Genomic DNA, 16,861 nt, shown 5'->3' on the forward strand with positions numbered 1-16,861 from the left:
GACCTGCTGATATTCACAGCGGATATCTAAAGCTAATCCTTGGTCTGGTCTGGCACCTTATATTGCGATATCAGTTTGTTGCTTACTCTGCTCCTGAAGAGAGTCAAAAAGCTGAAGCCACCAAAGAAGCAAAACCAGAGGCCAGAGCACCTTCACCACCTAAGGTCAAAATTTCCATTAAAAAGGTACTACTGTATTATATACAGTGTTGCCTTCCAACCAAGCAAATAAAGAACTTCAAAAGTGACTGGAGTGATGGGATTGCATTGTCTGCTCTAATAGAGCACATGAGACCAAGCCTGATTCCTGGCTTTGCCACACTTAGCCCCACTAATGCTCTAGAAAATACCAAAGCAGCTATGAATATAGCTGAGGTGGAATTTGAAATACCTCAAGTTCTCAACCCAGTTCATCTTGTGGAACAACCTGATGAGTTGTCTATCATGACATATCTTTCATATTTCTGCAATTCTGGTTCAATAGGTGAGACCACTTTGTTAGAATGGATCAACACAAAATTGCAGCCTCACTATGTCATCAATAACTTTGATGTAGATTGGAGTGATGGAAAGGCATTGAGTGCCCTAGTTGATTCCTGCTCACCGGGTCTATTTCCTGACCATGCTTCCCTCAATCCTGAGGACAAAGTGAAAAACATAACCATTACTTTGAGTATAGCCTCTTCTAGATTAGGAGTAAGTCATCCTTTTACTCCCGAAGAATTGGCTGATTGCTCAGTCAATAGTTTGTCACTTATGGGGTACTTAACACAGTTTCGATTTGCTAAACTCATCGAAACCCCTGCATCAAAATGTTTCATAGTTGACCTCAACACTAACTTAATGAATGTAACAGAAAGCAGGACGTTCAGTGTTAATTGTACTGCTGCTCCTGGTAGCAAGCCGTCAGTGAATGTGACAGGTCCTGTGTCTGAGGGGTGCTCTAAAGTATCTTCAGTTGAAAAGGACATCTATTCAGTTATTTTTCAGCCAACCAATCCAGGTAACTATGAGTTAGAAATCACGGTAGATTCCGAACCAATCAAGGGAAGTCCTATCACATTACAGGTTGATGAGCCTATGGTCATGATGGAGGAGGAAGCTGCTGTAGAATCTGGAATGTCTTTAGATGATATTGATACTGATGACCTGCCACCCATTGACTATGATGTATACCTAGACAAGCCTGTTAGTGGCAGGGTTTTTGTAGTGGTACTTACACCTAGTGGTGGTCCAGTTGAAGTTGATGTAGAGCAAACACCCACTGGTGCTTTTCACATCCATTATGAACCAAAGGAAGTTGGGCCATATGAGTTCACTGTTCACTTGAATGGTAAACCAGTGGGGCGTCCAATGAAAGTAGATGTCCAGACATCACCAGTCAAGGCAACAATGAAGGTGCTTACTGCCAGTAGGAATGGCGTGTTTGTGTTAAATCAACCTGTGGAGTTTGAGGTAGATGCAACTAACGCCACTGGAGAAGGCTTGGTTTGTTACAGTGAACCAGGAGACAAAAACCAAACCAAACTTGATGTGTCTATAGTGGAGAAAGACAATAAATGTTACACTGTTGTACTGAAGGCTTCCAAGCCGGATGACTACTGTGTGCATATCAAGTGGAATGATGAAGAACTGTCATTGTCGCCGATTACGATTTCAATGGTGGAAGCTGGCAATCCTGACAAAGTGGAATGCAAATTGCTAGAAGATAAACTGGAATCTGGAGTCCAGTTTGAGGTGAGTACTGCTGATGCAGGATTAGGAGAGCTAACAGCAACTGCTAGTGGAAAATCTTCTGGTGAAGTTAGTGTATTAGTGCAATGTGATGTGGATAGTGAGTACAATGTCAGTTTTACTCCGTCTACACCGGATGAATATACAGTGAACATTTTCTTTGATGGTAAGCCAATTCGCAACTCACCTTTCATTGTCAGTACATTCCCCATTGCACCAGAGAATGTTAAACTTATATCTAAGCCTGAAAAGTTCTCTACAAGTGTTAGTTTGTTCTTTGACACTACACAAGCAGGTAATGGAAATCTAACTTGCAGTTGTCGTGGGAAATCTGTTGGTATGGTCACATGCAATGTATCTAAAAGTGATGAGTCAACAGACAAGGTAGAATTTAACCCCCCTCAGCCTGACTGTTACATTGTAGAAGTAAAATGGTCAGGAAGTCATGTACCAGGCTCACCATTTAGATGTAATTTAATTTCACCCACTGCGCAAAAGATTAAAGTAGTAAAAATTCCTCCAGCTATTTTGGAGACAGGAGATTTTGTTACTCTAGATTTTGATGTTGAGGAAGCTGGTAATGGAGAACTAACTGCTTCATGTCGTGGTGACAAATCAGGAGATGTGTCGTGTATTGTAGACTTTTTCTCAGATTACATATTCAATGTAAGTTTTATTCCTCCATCACCTGATATCTATTACCTTGAAGTAAAGTGGTCTGGAGAACAAACCACTGGTTCTCCTTATACAATCAATCTGCTTCCTCCAGATGCTACCAAAGTAGAAATGGTAGCAGAACCAGAAGGTGTGTTGGAGTCTGGATCACCTATTGATTTGGATTTTGATACACCACCTGAAGCTGGTGGAGGAATCTTAGATGCATCCTGTGTTGGTAACAAAGCTGGTGAAGTAGCAGTCACAGTAAAAAGAGTTAAAGAAGACAAGTACAGTGTTTCACTCACTCCACCAGAACCAGATATATACACCCTGGCCATCAAATGGGGTGGAGAACATGTAAAGGGTAGTCCATTTAAATTGAACACACTTGGCAATGCTGCAGACAGTGTTAAGCTAATTGAAGGTCCCAAAGCCAGTTTACATTCAGGTTCACCTGTGAGTCTGACCTTTGATACAAGTGAAGCAGGATTAGGAAAGTTAAAATCATCATGTGAGGGAGACTCTGTGGGGAACATCCCCTGTGAAGTTAGACCAAGAGAAGATGAAAAAGATCAGTATACAGTATCATTTACTCCTCCAGATGAAGATAGATACCATTTAACAGTACAGTGGTCAGGAAAGCATGTTCCTGGTTCTCCATTTGAGCTAAACTTGAAACATCCTGTGGCTGATAAGGTAGTGCTAGTAGAGCCACCTTCAGGTAGTCTTGAGTCAGGTGCTCCACTTAACATGGTGTTTAGTACAGAGGAAGCTGGTGGAGGAGACTTGACAGCTTCTTGTAATGGAGATGTTTCTGGAGAGGTTCCGTGTTCAGTGACTCCCAAAGGTGACGACAAGTTTGATGTTAGTTTTATTCCTCCTCAACTTGACGTTTACCGTGTTAATGTGAAGTGGTCTGGTGAACATGTTCCAGGTTCTCCTTACAAGATCAACTTACTACCAGCTAAACCGGAAAATGTTGAAATGGTAGCAGAACCTGAAAGTGTTTTAGAGTCTGGAGCTCCAATGGATATCGAGTTTGATACTTCAGATGCAGGTGGTGGAAGCTTGGGAGCATCTTGTATTGGGGACAAAGCAGGTGAGGTAGATGTGACAGTGACACCAAAAGAAGAAGACAAGTACAGTGTTTCTTTTACTCCACCAGAACCAGATATATACACCCTGACCATCAAATGGGGTGGAGAACATGTAAAGGGTAGTCCATTCAAGCTGAACACCATCGGAAATGCTGCAGATAATGTTAAACTGATAGAAATGCCTACAGCTACTTTAGAATCAGGTAGTCCATTGTGTTTGGGTTTTGACACAAGTGAAGCAGGACTGGGAAAGTTGCAATCATCTTGTGTAGGAGACACTGCAGGAAATGTTCCATGTGAAGTTCAACCAAAGGAAGGTGAAAAACATAAATACGCTGTTTCGTTTGTCCCACCAAGTGAAGATATTTATCATTTAACAGTGAAGTGGTCAGGAAAGGATGTTCCAGGTTCTATATTTAAACTGAACTTAAAGCATCCTGTGGCTGATAAGGTAGTGCTAGTAGAGCCACCTTCAGCAAGTCTTGAGTCAGGTGCTCCACTTAACATGGTGTTTAGTACAGAGGAAGCTGGTGGAGGAATCTTGACATCTTCTTGTAATGGAGATGTTTCTGGAGAGGTACCATGTTCAGTAACTCCCAAAGATGATGACAAGTATGATGTAAACTTTGTTCCTCCTCAACTTGATGTTTACCGTGTTGATGTGAAGTGGTCTGGTGAACATGTTCCAGGTTCTCCCTACAAGATCAACTTACTACCAGCTAAACCTGAAAATGTTGAAATGGTAGCAGAACCAGAGAATGTTTTAGAGTCAGGAGTTCCGATGGATATGAAATTTGACACTTCAGGTGCAGGTGGTGGAAGTTTAGAAGCATCTTGTGTTGGAGACAAGACAGGTGAGGTAGACGTGATAGTGACACCGAAAGAAGAAGATAAGTACGGTGTTTCTTTTACTCCACCAGAACCAGATATATACACCCTGACCATCAAGTGGGGTGGAGAACATGTAAAGGGTAGTCCATTCAAGCTGAACACCATCGGAAATGCTGCAGATAATGTTAAACTGATAGAAATGCCTACTGCTACTTTGGAATCAGGTAGTCCGTTGTGTTTGGGTTTTGACACAAGTGAAGCAGGATTGGGAAAGTTGCAAGCATCTTGTGTAGGAGACACTGTAGGAAATGTTCCGTGTGAAGTTCAACCGAAGGAAGGTGAAAAACTTAAATGTACTGTATCATTCATTCCACCAAGTGAAGATATTTATCATTTAACAGTGAAATGGTCAGGAAAGGATGTTCCAGGTTCTGTATTTAAACTGAACTTAAAGCATCCTGTGGCTGAAAAGGTAGTACTAGTAGAGCCACCTTCAGCTAATCTTGAGTCAGGTGCTCCGCTTAACATGGTGTTTAGTACAGAGGAAGCTGGTGGAGGAATCTTGACGGCTTCTTGTAATGGAGATGTTTCTGGAGAAATTCCATGTTCAGTAACTCCCAAAGATGATGACAAGTTTGATGTAAGCTTTGTTCCTCCTCAACTTGATGTTTACCGTGTTGATGTGAAGTGGTCTGGTGAACATGTTCCAGGTTCTCCCTACAAGATCAATTTATTACCAGCTAAACCAGAGAATGTTGAAATGGTAGCAGAACCTGAAAGTGTTGTAGAGTCAGGAGCTCCAATGGATATAGAGTTTGACACTTCAGATGCAGGTGGTGGAAGTTTAGAAGCATCTTGTGTTGGAGACAAAGCAGGTGAGGTAGATGTGACAGTGACACCGAAAGAAAAAGACAAGTATAGTGTTTCTTTTACTCCACCAGAACCAGATATATACACCCTGACCATCAAATGGGGTGGAGAACATGTAAAGGGTAGTCCATTCAAGCTGAATACCATCGGAAATGCTGCAGATAACGTTAAGCTAATTGAAATTCCCACTGCCACTGTGGAATCAGGTAGTCCATTGTGTTTGGGTTTTGACACAAGTGAAGCAGGATTAGGAAAGTTGCAGGCATCTTGCAATGGAGACACTGTAGGAAATGTTTCATGTGAAGTTCAACTAAAGGAAGGTGATAAACGTAAATACACTGTATCGTTTGTTCCACCAAGTGAAGATATTTATCATTTAACAGTGAAGTGGTCAGGAAAGGATGTTTCAGGTTCTATATTTAAACTGAACTTAAAGCATCCTGTGGCTGATAATGTAGTGCTAGTAGAGACACCTTCAGCTAATCTTGAGTCAGGTGCTCCGCTTAACATGGTGTTTAGTACAGAGGAAGCTGGTGGAGGAATCTTGACAGCTTCTTGTAATGGAGATGTTTCTGGGAAAGTTCCATGTTCAGTAACTCCCAAAGATGATGACAAGTTTGATGTAAGCTTTGTTCCTCCTCAACTTGATGTTTACCATGTTGATGTGAAGTGGTCTGGTGAACATGTTCCAGGTTCTCCCTACAAGATCAACTTATTACCAGCTAAAGCAGAGAATGTTGAAATGGTAGCAGAACCAGAAAGTGTTTTAGAATCAGGAGCTCCAATGGATATAGAGTTTGACACTTCAGATGCAGGTGGTGGAAGTTTAGAAGCATCTTGTGTTGGAGACAAAGCAGGCGAGGTAGATGTGACAGTGACACCAAAAGCAGAAGACAAGTATAGTGTTTCTTTTACTCCACCAGAACCAGATATATACACCCTGACCATCAAGTGGGGTGGAGAACATGTTAAGGGCAGTCCATTCAAGCTGAATACCATTGGAAATGCTGCAGACAATGTTAAACTTATAGAATTACCTACTGCTACTCTGGAATCACGTAGTCCAGTGTGTTTGAGTTTTAACACAAGTAATGCAGGATTAGGGAAGTTGCAACCATCATGCGTAGGTAATGAAGTGGGTACAGTACCATGTGAGGTGTATGCTAAAGACAGTACAAAAGATAAGTACACTGTATCTTTTGCTCCACCACAAGCAGACATTTATCATTTAGATGTGAAATGGCATAATAAACATGTAGCTGGTTCACCGTTCAAAATCAATTTGTTACCAGCAGTTGCAGAAAAGGTTGTTCTTTTGAATAAGCCATCATCAGCGCACTTGGAAGCTGGCAGCCCACTGGATTTGATGTTCAGTACTGATGAGGCAGGTGCTGGACAGCTAGAAGCATCTAGCTATGGAGAACAGGTTGGTGATATACCTTGCACCGTGAAAGCAACTTCAGAGGAAAAATATCAAGTTAGTTTTGTTCCCCCATCTCCTGATGTGTACTTTGTTGATGTGAAATGGTCAGGAAAACATGTTCCAGGGTCACCGTTCAAGTTTAATTTGCTTCCACCAGTTGCAGAGAATGTTGCAGTGGCTGCTCCAGAGAGCACATTAGAAGCAGGAGCTCCTCTAGATCTGGACTTTGATGCGATGGATGCTGGTGGTGGTGAACTAGATGCCACATGTGTAGGTAGCAAAGTTGGAGAAGTGCCAATTACAGTAGAACTAAAGGAAGATGACAAATACAAAGTACTTTTTACTCCACCAGAACCAGATATCTATGAGGTTAGTATTAAATGGAGTGGAAAACATGTCAAAGGGAGTCCTTTCAAATTGAACATGCTTGGAAATGCTGCAAAGAGTGTAAAATTAGTAGAATCACCATCTTCTAACTTGGATTTGGGTGAACCACTGGCCCTTGGTTTTGACACAAGTGAAGCAGGTTTAGGCAAACTGCAAGCATCTTGTGAAGGTAACATAATTGGAAGTGTTCCGTGTGAAGTAAATCCCAAGGAAGACGAGAAAGATAGATTCACCGTATCTTTTATTCCACCAGATGAGGATATGTATCATCTAACAGTAAAGTGGTCAGGAACAAATGTTTCTGGCTCTCCATTCAAAATAAACTTGAAGCATCCCAAGCCTGATATGGTGGAACTAATAGAGCCACCATCAGCTGTTCTAGAGGCAGGTGCTCCACTTAACATGGTGTTTAGTACAGAGGAAGCTGGTGGAGGAGACTTGACAGCTTCTTGTAATGGGGATGTTTCTGGAGAGGTTCCATGTTCGGTGACCCCCAAAGGCGATGACAAGTTTGATGTAAGCTTTGTTCCTCCACAACCTGATGTTTATCATGTTGATGTGAAGTGGTCTGGTGAACATGTTCCAGGTTCTCCCTATAAGATCAACTTACTACCAGCTAAACCAGAAAATGTTGAAATGATAGCTGAACCAGAAAGTGTTTTAGAGTCAGGAGCTCCAATGGATATGGAGTTTGACACTGCTGGTGCAGGTGGTGGAAGTTTGGAAGCATCTTGTGTTGGAGGCAAAGCAGGTGAGGTAGACGTGACAGTGACACCGAAAGAAGAAGACAAGTACAGTGTTTCTTTTACTCCACCAGAACCAGATATATACACCCTGACCATCAAATGGGGTGGAGAACATGTAAAGGGTAGTCCATTTAAATTGAACACACTTGGTAATGCTGCAGTTGATGTTAAACTGATAGAAATTCCTACAGCTACTTTGGAATCAGGTAGTCCATTGTGTCTTGGCTTTGACACAAGTGAAGCAGGACTGGGAAAGTTGCAGGCATCTTGCGATGGAGACACTGTAGGAAATGTTCCGTGTGAAGTTCAACTGAAGGAAGGTGAAAAACACAAATACGCTGTATCATTTGTTCCACCTAGTGAAGATATTTATCATTTAACAGTGATGTGGTCAGGAAAGGACGTTCCGGGTTCTGTATTTAAACTGAACTTAAAGCATCCCATGGCTGAAAAGGTATTGCTAGTAGAGCCACCATCGGGTAGTATTGAGTCAGGTGCTCCACTTAACATGGTGTTTAGTACAGATGAAGCTGGTGGAGGAATTTTGTCAGCTTCTTGTAATGGAGATGTTTCTGGAGAGGTTCCATGTTCAGTGACTCCCAAAGGGGATGAGAAGTATGATGTAAGCTTTGTTCCTCCTCAACTTGATATTTACCATGTTGATGTGAAGTGGTCTGGTGAACATGTTCCAGGTTCTCCCTACAAGATCAATATATTACCAGCTGATGCAGAAAAGGTAGAAATGGTAGCTGAACCAGGTGTTTTAGAATCAGGAGCTCCAGTGGATATGGAATTTGACACTACTGATGCAGGTAGTGGAAGTTTGGAAGCATCTTGTGTTGGAGGCAAAGCAGGTGAAGTAGATGTGATAGTGAAACAGAAAGGAGAGGAGAAATTTAGTGTTTCTTTCACTCCACCAGAACCAGATGTATACACCCTGACCATCAAGTGGAGTGGAGAACATGTAAAGGGTAGTCCATTTAAGCTAAACACCATTGGCAATGCTGCAGATAATGTTAAGCTGATAGAAATGCCTTCTGTTACTCTGGAATCAGGTAGTTCAGTGTGTTTGAGTTTTGACACGAGTGAAGCAGGATTGGGAAAGTTACAACCATCATGTACAGGTAATGAAGTGGGTACAGTACCATGTGAGGTGCATGCTAAAGACAGTACAAAAGATAAGTACACTGTATCGTTTGTTCCACCACAAGCAGACATTTATCATTTAGATGTGAAATGGCATAATAAACATGTAGCTGGTTCACCGTTCAAAATCAATTTGTTACCAGCAGTTGCAGAAAAGGTTGTTCTTTTGAATAAGCCATCATCAGCGCACTTGGAAGCTGGCAGCCCACTGGATTTGATGTTCAGTACTGATGAGGCAGGTGCTGGACAGCTAGAAGCATCTAGCTATGGAGAACAGGTTGGTGATATACCTTGCACCGTGAAAGCAACTTCAGAGGAAAAATATCAAGTTAGTTTTGTTCCCCCATCTCCTGATGTGTACTTCGTTGATGTGAAATGGTCAGGAAAACATGTTCCAGGGTCACCGTTCAAGTTTAATTTGCTTCCACCAGTTGCAGAGAATGTTGCAGTGGCTGCTCCAGAAAGCACATTAGAAGCAGGAGCTCCTCTAGATCTGGACTTTGATGCGATGGATGCTGGTGGTGGTGAACTAGATGCCACATGCGTAGGTAGCAAAGTTGGAGAAGTGCCAATTACAGTAGAACTAAAGGAAGATGACAAATATAAAGTACTTTTTACTCCACCAGAACCAGATATCTATGAGGTTAGTATTAAATGGAGTGGAAAACATGTCAAAGGGAGTCCTTTCAAATTGAACATGCTTGGAAATGCTGCAAAGAGTGTAAAATTAGTAGAATCACCATCTGCTAACTTGGATTTGGGTGAACCATTGGCCCTTGGTTTTGACACAAGTGAAGCAGGTTTAGGAAAACTGCAAGCATCTTGTGAAGGAAACATGATTGGAAGTGTTCCGTGTGAAGTAAATCCCAAGGAAGACGAGAAAGATAGATTCATCGTATCTTTTATTCCACCAGATGAGGATGTGTATCATCTAACAGTAAAGTGGTCAGGAACAAATGTTTCTGGCTCTCCATTCAAAATAAACTTGAAGCACCCCAAGGCTGATATGGTGAAACTAATAGGGCCACCTTCAGCTAATATGGAGTCAGGTGCTCCACTTAACATGGTGTTTAGCACAGAAGAAGCTGGTGGAGGAACTTTGTCAGCTTCTTGTAATGGGGATGTTTCTGGAGAGGTTCCATGTTCAGTGACTCCCAAAGGTGATGACAAGTTTGATGTTAGCTTTATTCCTCCTCAACTTGATGTTTACCATGTTGATGTGAAGTGGTCTGGTGAACATGTTCCAGGTTCTCCCTATAAGATCAACTTACTACCAGCTAAACCAGAGAATGTTGAAATGGTAGCAGAACCAGAAAGTGTTTTAGAGTCAGGAGCTCCAATGGATATGGAGTTTGACACTGCTGGTGCAGGCAGTGGAAATTTGGAAGCATCTTGTGTTGGAGACAAAGCAGGTGAAGTAGATGTGATAGTGACGCCAAAAGAAGACGACAAGTTTAGTGTTTCTTTCACTCCACCAGAACCAGATATATACACCCTGACCATCAAATGGGGCGAAGAACATGTTAAGGGTAGTCCATTCAAATTGAACACACTTGGTAATGCTGCAGATAATGTTAAACTGATAGAAATGCCTACTGCTACTTTGGAATCAGGTAGTCCATTGTGTTTGGGTTTTGACACAAGTGAAGCAGGACTGGGAAAGTTACAGGCATCTTGTGTAGGAGACACTGTAGGAAATGTTCCATGTGAAGTTCAACCGAAGGAAGGTGAAAAACATAAATACACTGTATCGTTTGTTCCACCAAGTGAAGATATTTATCATTTAACAGTGAAGTGGTCAGGAAAGGACGTTCCGGGTTCTGTATTTAAACTGAACTTAAAGCATCCCATGGCTGAAAAAGTAGTGTTAGTAGAGCCACCTTCAGCTAGTCTTGAGTCAGGTGCTCCACTCAACATGGTGTTTAGTACAGAGGAAGCTGGTGGAGGAATCTTGACATCTTCTTGTAGTGGAGATGTTTCTGGAGAAGTTCCATGTTCAGTAACTCCCAAAGGAGATGGCAAATATGATGTAAGCTTTGTTCCTCCTCAACTTGATGTTTACCATGTTGATGTGAAGTGGTCTGGTAAACATGTTCCAGGTTCTCCCTACAAGATCAACTTACTACCGGCTAAACCAGAGAACGTTGAAATGGTAGCAGAACCTGAAAGTGTTGTAGAGTCAGGAGCTCCAATGGATATGGAATTTGACACTTCAAATGCAGGTAGTGGAAATTTAGAAGCATCTTGTGTTGGAGACAAAGAAGGTGATGTAGATGTGATAGTGAAACAGAAAGAACAAGACAAATACAGTGTTTCTTTTACTCCACCAGAACCAGATGTATACACCCTGACCATCAAATGGGGTGGAGAACATGTAAAGGGTAGCCCATTCAGACTAAATACAATTGGCAATGCTGCAGATAATGTTAAACTGATTGAAATGCCTACTGCTACTCTGGAATCAGGTAGTTCAGTGTGTTTGGGTTTTGACACGAGTGAAGCAGGATTGGGAAAGTTACAACCATCATGTGTAGGTGATGAAGTGGGGACGGTACCATGTGAGGTGCATGCTAAAGATAGTACAAAAGACAAGTACTCTGTATCATTTGTTCCACCACAAGCAGACATTTATTATTTAGATGTGAAGTGGCATAATAAACATGTAGCTGGTTCACCATTCAAAATCAATTTGTTACCAGCAGTTGCAGAAAAGGTTGTTCTAGCAGATAAACCATCAGCATATGTAGAAGCTGGCAGCCCACTGGATTTGATGTTTAATACCGATGAGGCAGGTGCTGGTCAGCTAGAAGCATCTAGCTATGGAGAACAGGTTGGTGATATACCTTGTACCGTGAAAGCAACTTCAGAGGATAAATATCAAGTTAGTTTTGTTCCCCCATCTCCTGATGTGTACTTTGTTGATGTGAAATGGTCAGGAAAACATGTTCCAGGGTCACCATTCAAGTTTAATTTGCTTCCACCAGTTGCAGAGAATGTTACAGTGGTTGCTCCAGAGAGCACGTTAGAAGCAGGAGTTCCCTTAGACCTGGACTTTGATGCAATGGATGCTGGTGGTGGTGAACTAGATGCCACATGTGTAGGTAGCAAAGTTGGAGAAGTGCCAATTACAGTAGAACTAAAAGAAGATTACAAATATAAAGTGCTTTTTACACCACCACAACCAGATGTTTATGAAGTTAGTATTAAATGGAGTGGAAGACATGTGAAGGGCAGTCCTTTCAAGTTGAATATGCTTGGAAATGCTGCTGATCAGGTGAAACTGGTAGAAACTCCTTCTGCCAAATTGGAATCTGGTGAACCACTGTGTCTTGGATTTGACACAAGCAAAGCAGGTTTAGGTACTTTGCAAGCATCTTGTGAAGGAACTCAAGTTGGAAGTGTGACTTGTGATGTGAAGCCAAAAGAAGGGAAACATGACGTATTTATTGTGCAGTTTATTCCACCTGAAGAAGACATCTATCATTTGCATATAAAGTGGTGTGGTAAGCATGTGAAGGGCTCTCCCTTTAAACTCAGCTTAATACCACCCATGGCTGACAAAGTAGTGTTAGTAGAAAAACCTTCTTCAGTAATTCAGTTTGGTACTCCTTTGAAGTTAGGGTTTGACACTAGTAATGCAGGAGGTGGACAATTGTTAGCATCATGTAAAGGAGAAGCTAGTGGTGAAGTTTCCTGCACAGTGCGTCGAAAAGCCAACAGTGTATATCATGTCTCATTTGTGCCACAAAAACCTGATATCTACCATGTCACAGTTAAGTGGAGTGGAGAACATGTGCCTGGTTCTCCTTTCAAAATCAATTTATTGTCACCAGTTGCTGAAAAAGTGAAAATGGAAACCAAGACAGATGGTCCTTTTACAGTAGGAACACCAGTGGACTTGAATGTGAGTGCTGTTGGAGCTGGTGGTGGAAACTTACATGCAGAGTGTGCAGGGAGCAAAGGTGGAGAAATTCCTGTGGATGTAGAAACCACTGAAGAAGATCATTATTGCATTAGTTTCACACCTCTTGAGGAAGGCCTGCATTTGCTTCATTTAAAATGGTCTGGACAAGATATTACTGGGTCTCCTTTCCACCTCAATGTTTTGCCAGTTGATGCTAGTGCAATAACGTTACTGTCAAGTCCTGCTGAAGATTCTGCAATTGGCAGTACTTGTGAGTATGAATTTGCTATGTCTGCTGGGAGAATGACTGATTTAGCTTGTGAATGTAAAGGAGATATCATGGGTGATGTTCCTGTAACTGTTGAGTCTACAGATAAAGGTAAATTTAAAGTTAGCTATGTTCCTACTGATAGTGATGTATACAGGCTAAGTGTATTGTTTGGTAAACAGAATATTTCAGGTTCTCCATTTATTCTGAACCTTTGTTCAGTTGATATTGACAAAATTATGACAATTTTTCCAATTCAAACCTTTTCAGTGAATTCACCTGTCTCAATAATGCTTCAAACCCATGATGCAGGGAAAGCAAAATTAACAGCTACAGCAAATGGAGATCATAGTGGCCCAGCCCCTGTAAATGTTACTGAAACATCCATTGATATGTATGAAGTAAATTTCACTCCAAAACAACCAGATGTGTATTACCTTTCAGTTCTCTATGGTAATCAGCACATTAAAGGTTCTCCGTTTAGAATTAATACTCTCCCACCTGATGCTAGCAAAATTGAAATATCTAAGCCAGACAATGTGCAGGTGCAAACTCCTGTAGTGGTATCACTTAATATACTTAATGCTGGCAGTGGAAAACTGTCAGCTACTTGTTCTGGTAAAAAAGTAGGAAATGTTTCAACAGACATAGTAGAAAAAGGAGAAGAAATGTTAGACGTGGTGTTTACTCCAAAGAAGGCTGATATCTATAGTTTATCTCTAAAATGGTCTAATAAATCTCTACCAGATTCACCCTTGGTATTTAATGCTTTTCCGTTTTCTCCTGACAAATGCAAATGTGTTGTCTCTGATGATGTTGTCCTTGAATCTCCTGTGGAGCTGGTTCTTGATTGCTGTGAAGCTGGCAATGGTGTGTTAACTGCTTCTTGTGAAACTGAAGATGGTGACACAGTACCAGTTGATATTCAAGAGAAATCTCCTTTTGTATACAGTTTAAATTTTGTTCCAACTAAGCCTGCAATGTATACGGTTGTAGTTCAGTACAATGGTGTCCTGCTGAAAGGTTTTCCATTAGTTTTTAACTTACTACAGGCTGACCCATTAAAAGTTGTGTGTGAGAATTTGTTATTGCCAATTAATGATGATGCACCAGTAACCATGAAAATAAACACTGAGCAGGGTGGTAGTGGTAAACTAACTGCTACCGCTAAAGGCAACACTTGTGGTGTTGTTCCAACAGAGGTTACTGACAAGAAAAATACATGTAATGTTTCTTTTCATCCAAAAGCACCAGATATTTACACTGTATCTGTTCTGTGGAATGATCAACATATTTCTAAATCACCATTTGTGCTTAATTTGCTGCCATCCAATCCTAATATGGTAGTACCAAAAATCACATGGGTTCCTTATGAGCATACTGCTCCAGTAGAGTGTGATTTTGACACCTCTAATGCTGGAAGAGGACCACTGCATGCAAACTGTTATAGTGAAGGTGGTGAAGTTGTACCAGTAGCAGTTACTCATGATATACCAGAGGGAAAGCATACCATTTCCTTCATAGCTCCAAAACCTAACATCTATTACTTAGATGTGAAGTGGAATGATGTCCCGATAAAAGATTCACCTTTCCGATTCAATTTATTTTCAAGCAATTACAGGTCTTATGAGACTGTTCAGTGCAAGGACATTCAAGTGTCAGATAATGTCATTGTTGCATTGTTTGATACTAAGGAAGCTGGTCGAGGCAAATTGACAGCAGTTTGCGAACAAGCGGTGTTACCAGTGGAAGTCAGAGAAAGAATCCCTAATATTTATGAAGTAGAAGTACCAATTGATAATCTCCAACCCCATATAGTACATGCTTTCTGGAATGGGCAAGAAATCCCTGAGTCTCCTTATACAGTGCAAACTGAACCAGTGTCTGAGTTTGTTGATGCTGTTGAAGTTGATATTGAAGAGTCCATAGATACAGAAAATGATCTACTGTTACAATTAGAAAGCGCATTTTATGAAGGTGATGGGCCTCGTCCAACTGTAGCTGTGTCCCCTGAACCAGTGGAAACTCCATCTATGTTCCCACTTGGAGAAACATTCTTGCTGAATGTTGATAGTGAAGATCCTATAAACACATCAGCAAAGCTTGTTGCCACGGCAAGTGGTACAATGACTGGTTCAGCAGCTGTTGATGTTCAACGTGATACCGACAACATCTTTTTAGTTAGCTTTACACCATTAAAACCTGATAAATACATACTGAATGTTGAACTAGATGGCAACCATATTCCTGGTAGTCCTTTCTTGCTTCACTTCTTTACTCCAATTGACCCATCAAAGTGCAAAATTGTAAAAAAACCCAACAAAAAGCAATTTGTACAATCCAAGTTTACTGTTACTGTGGATTGTAGTGAAGCTGGTAATGGCGAATTAAGTGTCAGTGCGGATGGTCCATCCAGTGAGGAACCTTCAGTGTTAGAGATTGATCAAAATGGTAGCATATATTCAATCAACTATACAGCCACAGAAATAGGAACACACAGTTTACACATTTTGTGGGACAAACAGAGTATACCATCCTCTCCACTGGTCTATGATGTTGTAAAAAAAGAGGTTAAAGACTTTTTATTTGGGTCTGCAGTTGAACTGGACATAAGTTCTACCGATACAAAATTGAAAGAAGTCAATGCGCATGCAATTCAAGAAGCTACGAGAGATAAAACAAAAGTAAATGTCAAGAAATTGGATAAAGGGAACTTCAGGTTACAATTTAAACCAAAGATTCCGGGAATTTATAACATTTATGTTTTTATTGGTGACAATGAGCTTACTGATAGTCCATACACAGTAAACTATTGCAAGCCATTTGATTCAAGCGCTGTCAAATTGCAATTGATACAAAGCGAGCCATATGTAGTGGGAGAACATGTAGATTTGTTAGTTGACTGTACAGAGTCTGGAAAAGGAAATTTACATATCAAAGTCTTACCACCTGGTTTTGGAGCAAAAGGAAAATGTGATGTAAAAGATAACAAAGATGGTACCTTAACAGCAACCTATATACCTACATCAGCTGGTAAACATAAATTTGAAATTCAAGAATCTGGAAAACCAGTTGTCGGAAGCCCAGTAAAAATCAGAGTAGTTCAAACTGTTGCAGACAGAGTAAGGTTGGTAGAGCCTCCTTCAACTAGTATACAAAGTGGTGCACCTCTAGACTTATGTTTTACAACCAGCAAAGCAGGAGATGGAAAACTACTTGCATCTTGTTTCGGAGAAGCATCAGGAAAAGTAGCATGTAAGGTAGCGAGCTCTAAGGATGAAGATGAAAGAGCTACAGTTTCGTTTGTTCCTCCTCAACCTGACATTTATCATGTAGAAGTGAAGTGGTCTGGTGCACACGTACCAGGCTCTCCTTTTAAAATCAACTTACTTCCACCGGTTGCCGATAACGTAGAAATAGTTTCGCAGCCAGAATCTCAGGATGTACTTGAGACAGGAGCCCCGGTGGATTTAGACATTGACACTTCCAAGGCTGGAAGCGGTGAACTGAAGGCAACCTGCCTAGGAAAGAGAGCTGGCGAAGTACCCATAGAAGTGGTACCTACAGGTGGTGACAAGTACAAGATATCGTTCACACCGCCTCAGCCTGACATGTACGAGGTGAGTGTGAAGTGGGCAGGAGAACACGTGAAAGGTAGTCCATTCCAAATCAACACCCTACAGACAGGTGCCAACAAAGTGAAGGTGGTCTCACTACCATCTGACACCCTAGAATTGGGATCTCCTGTGGTTTTAGGATTTGACACAAGGATGGCAGGAGAGGGAACAATGGAAGCATC

At 41.3% G+C, this 16,861-nt stretch overlaps 1 protein-coding gene across 1 annotated transcript in view; it reads left to right on the forward strand.

Moving 5' to 3' along the window:
* LOC136240586 (uncharacterized) overlaps positions 1 to 16,861 on the forward strand; it is a 71,513-nt gene that overhangs the window by 10,127 nt on the left and 44,525 nt on the right. The window contains exon 3 of the mRNA XM_066031595.1: positions 1 to 16,861. This exon is cut by the window's right edge and continues 44,525 nt beyond it. Coding sequence (XP_065887667.1) covers positions 1 to 16,861 — 16,861 coding nt within the window.

This window comes from Dysidea avara, chromosome 12 (genome assembly GCF_963678975.1).
Source record: "Dysidea avara chromosome 12, odDysAvar1.4, whole genome shotgun sequence".
Lineage (NCBI taxonomy): Eukaryota > Metazoa > Porifera > Demospongiae > Dictyoceratida > Dysideidae > Dysidea > Dysidea avara.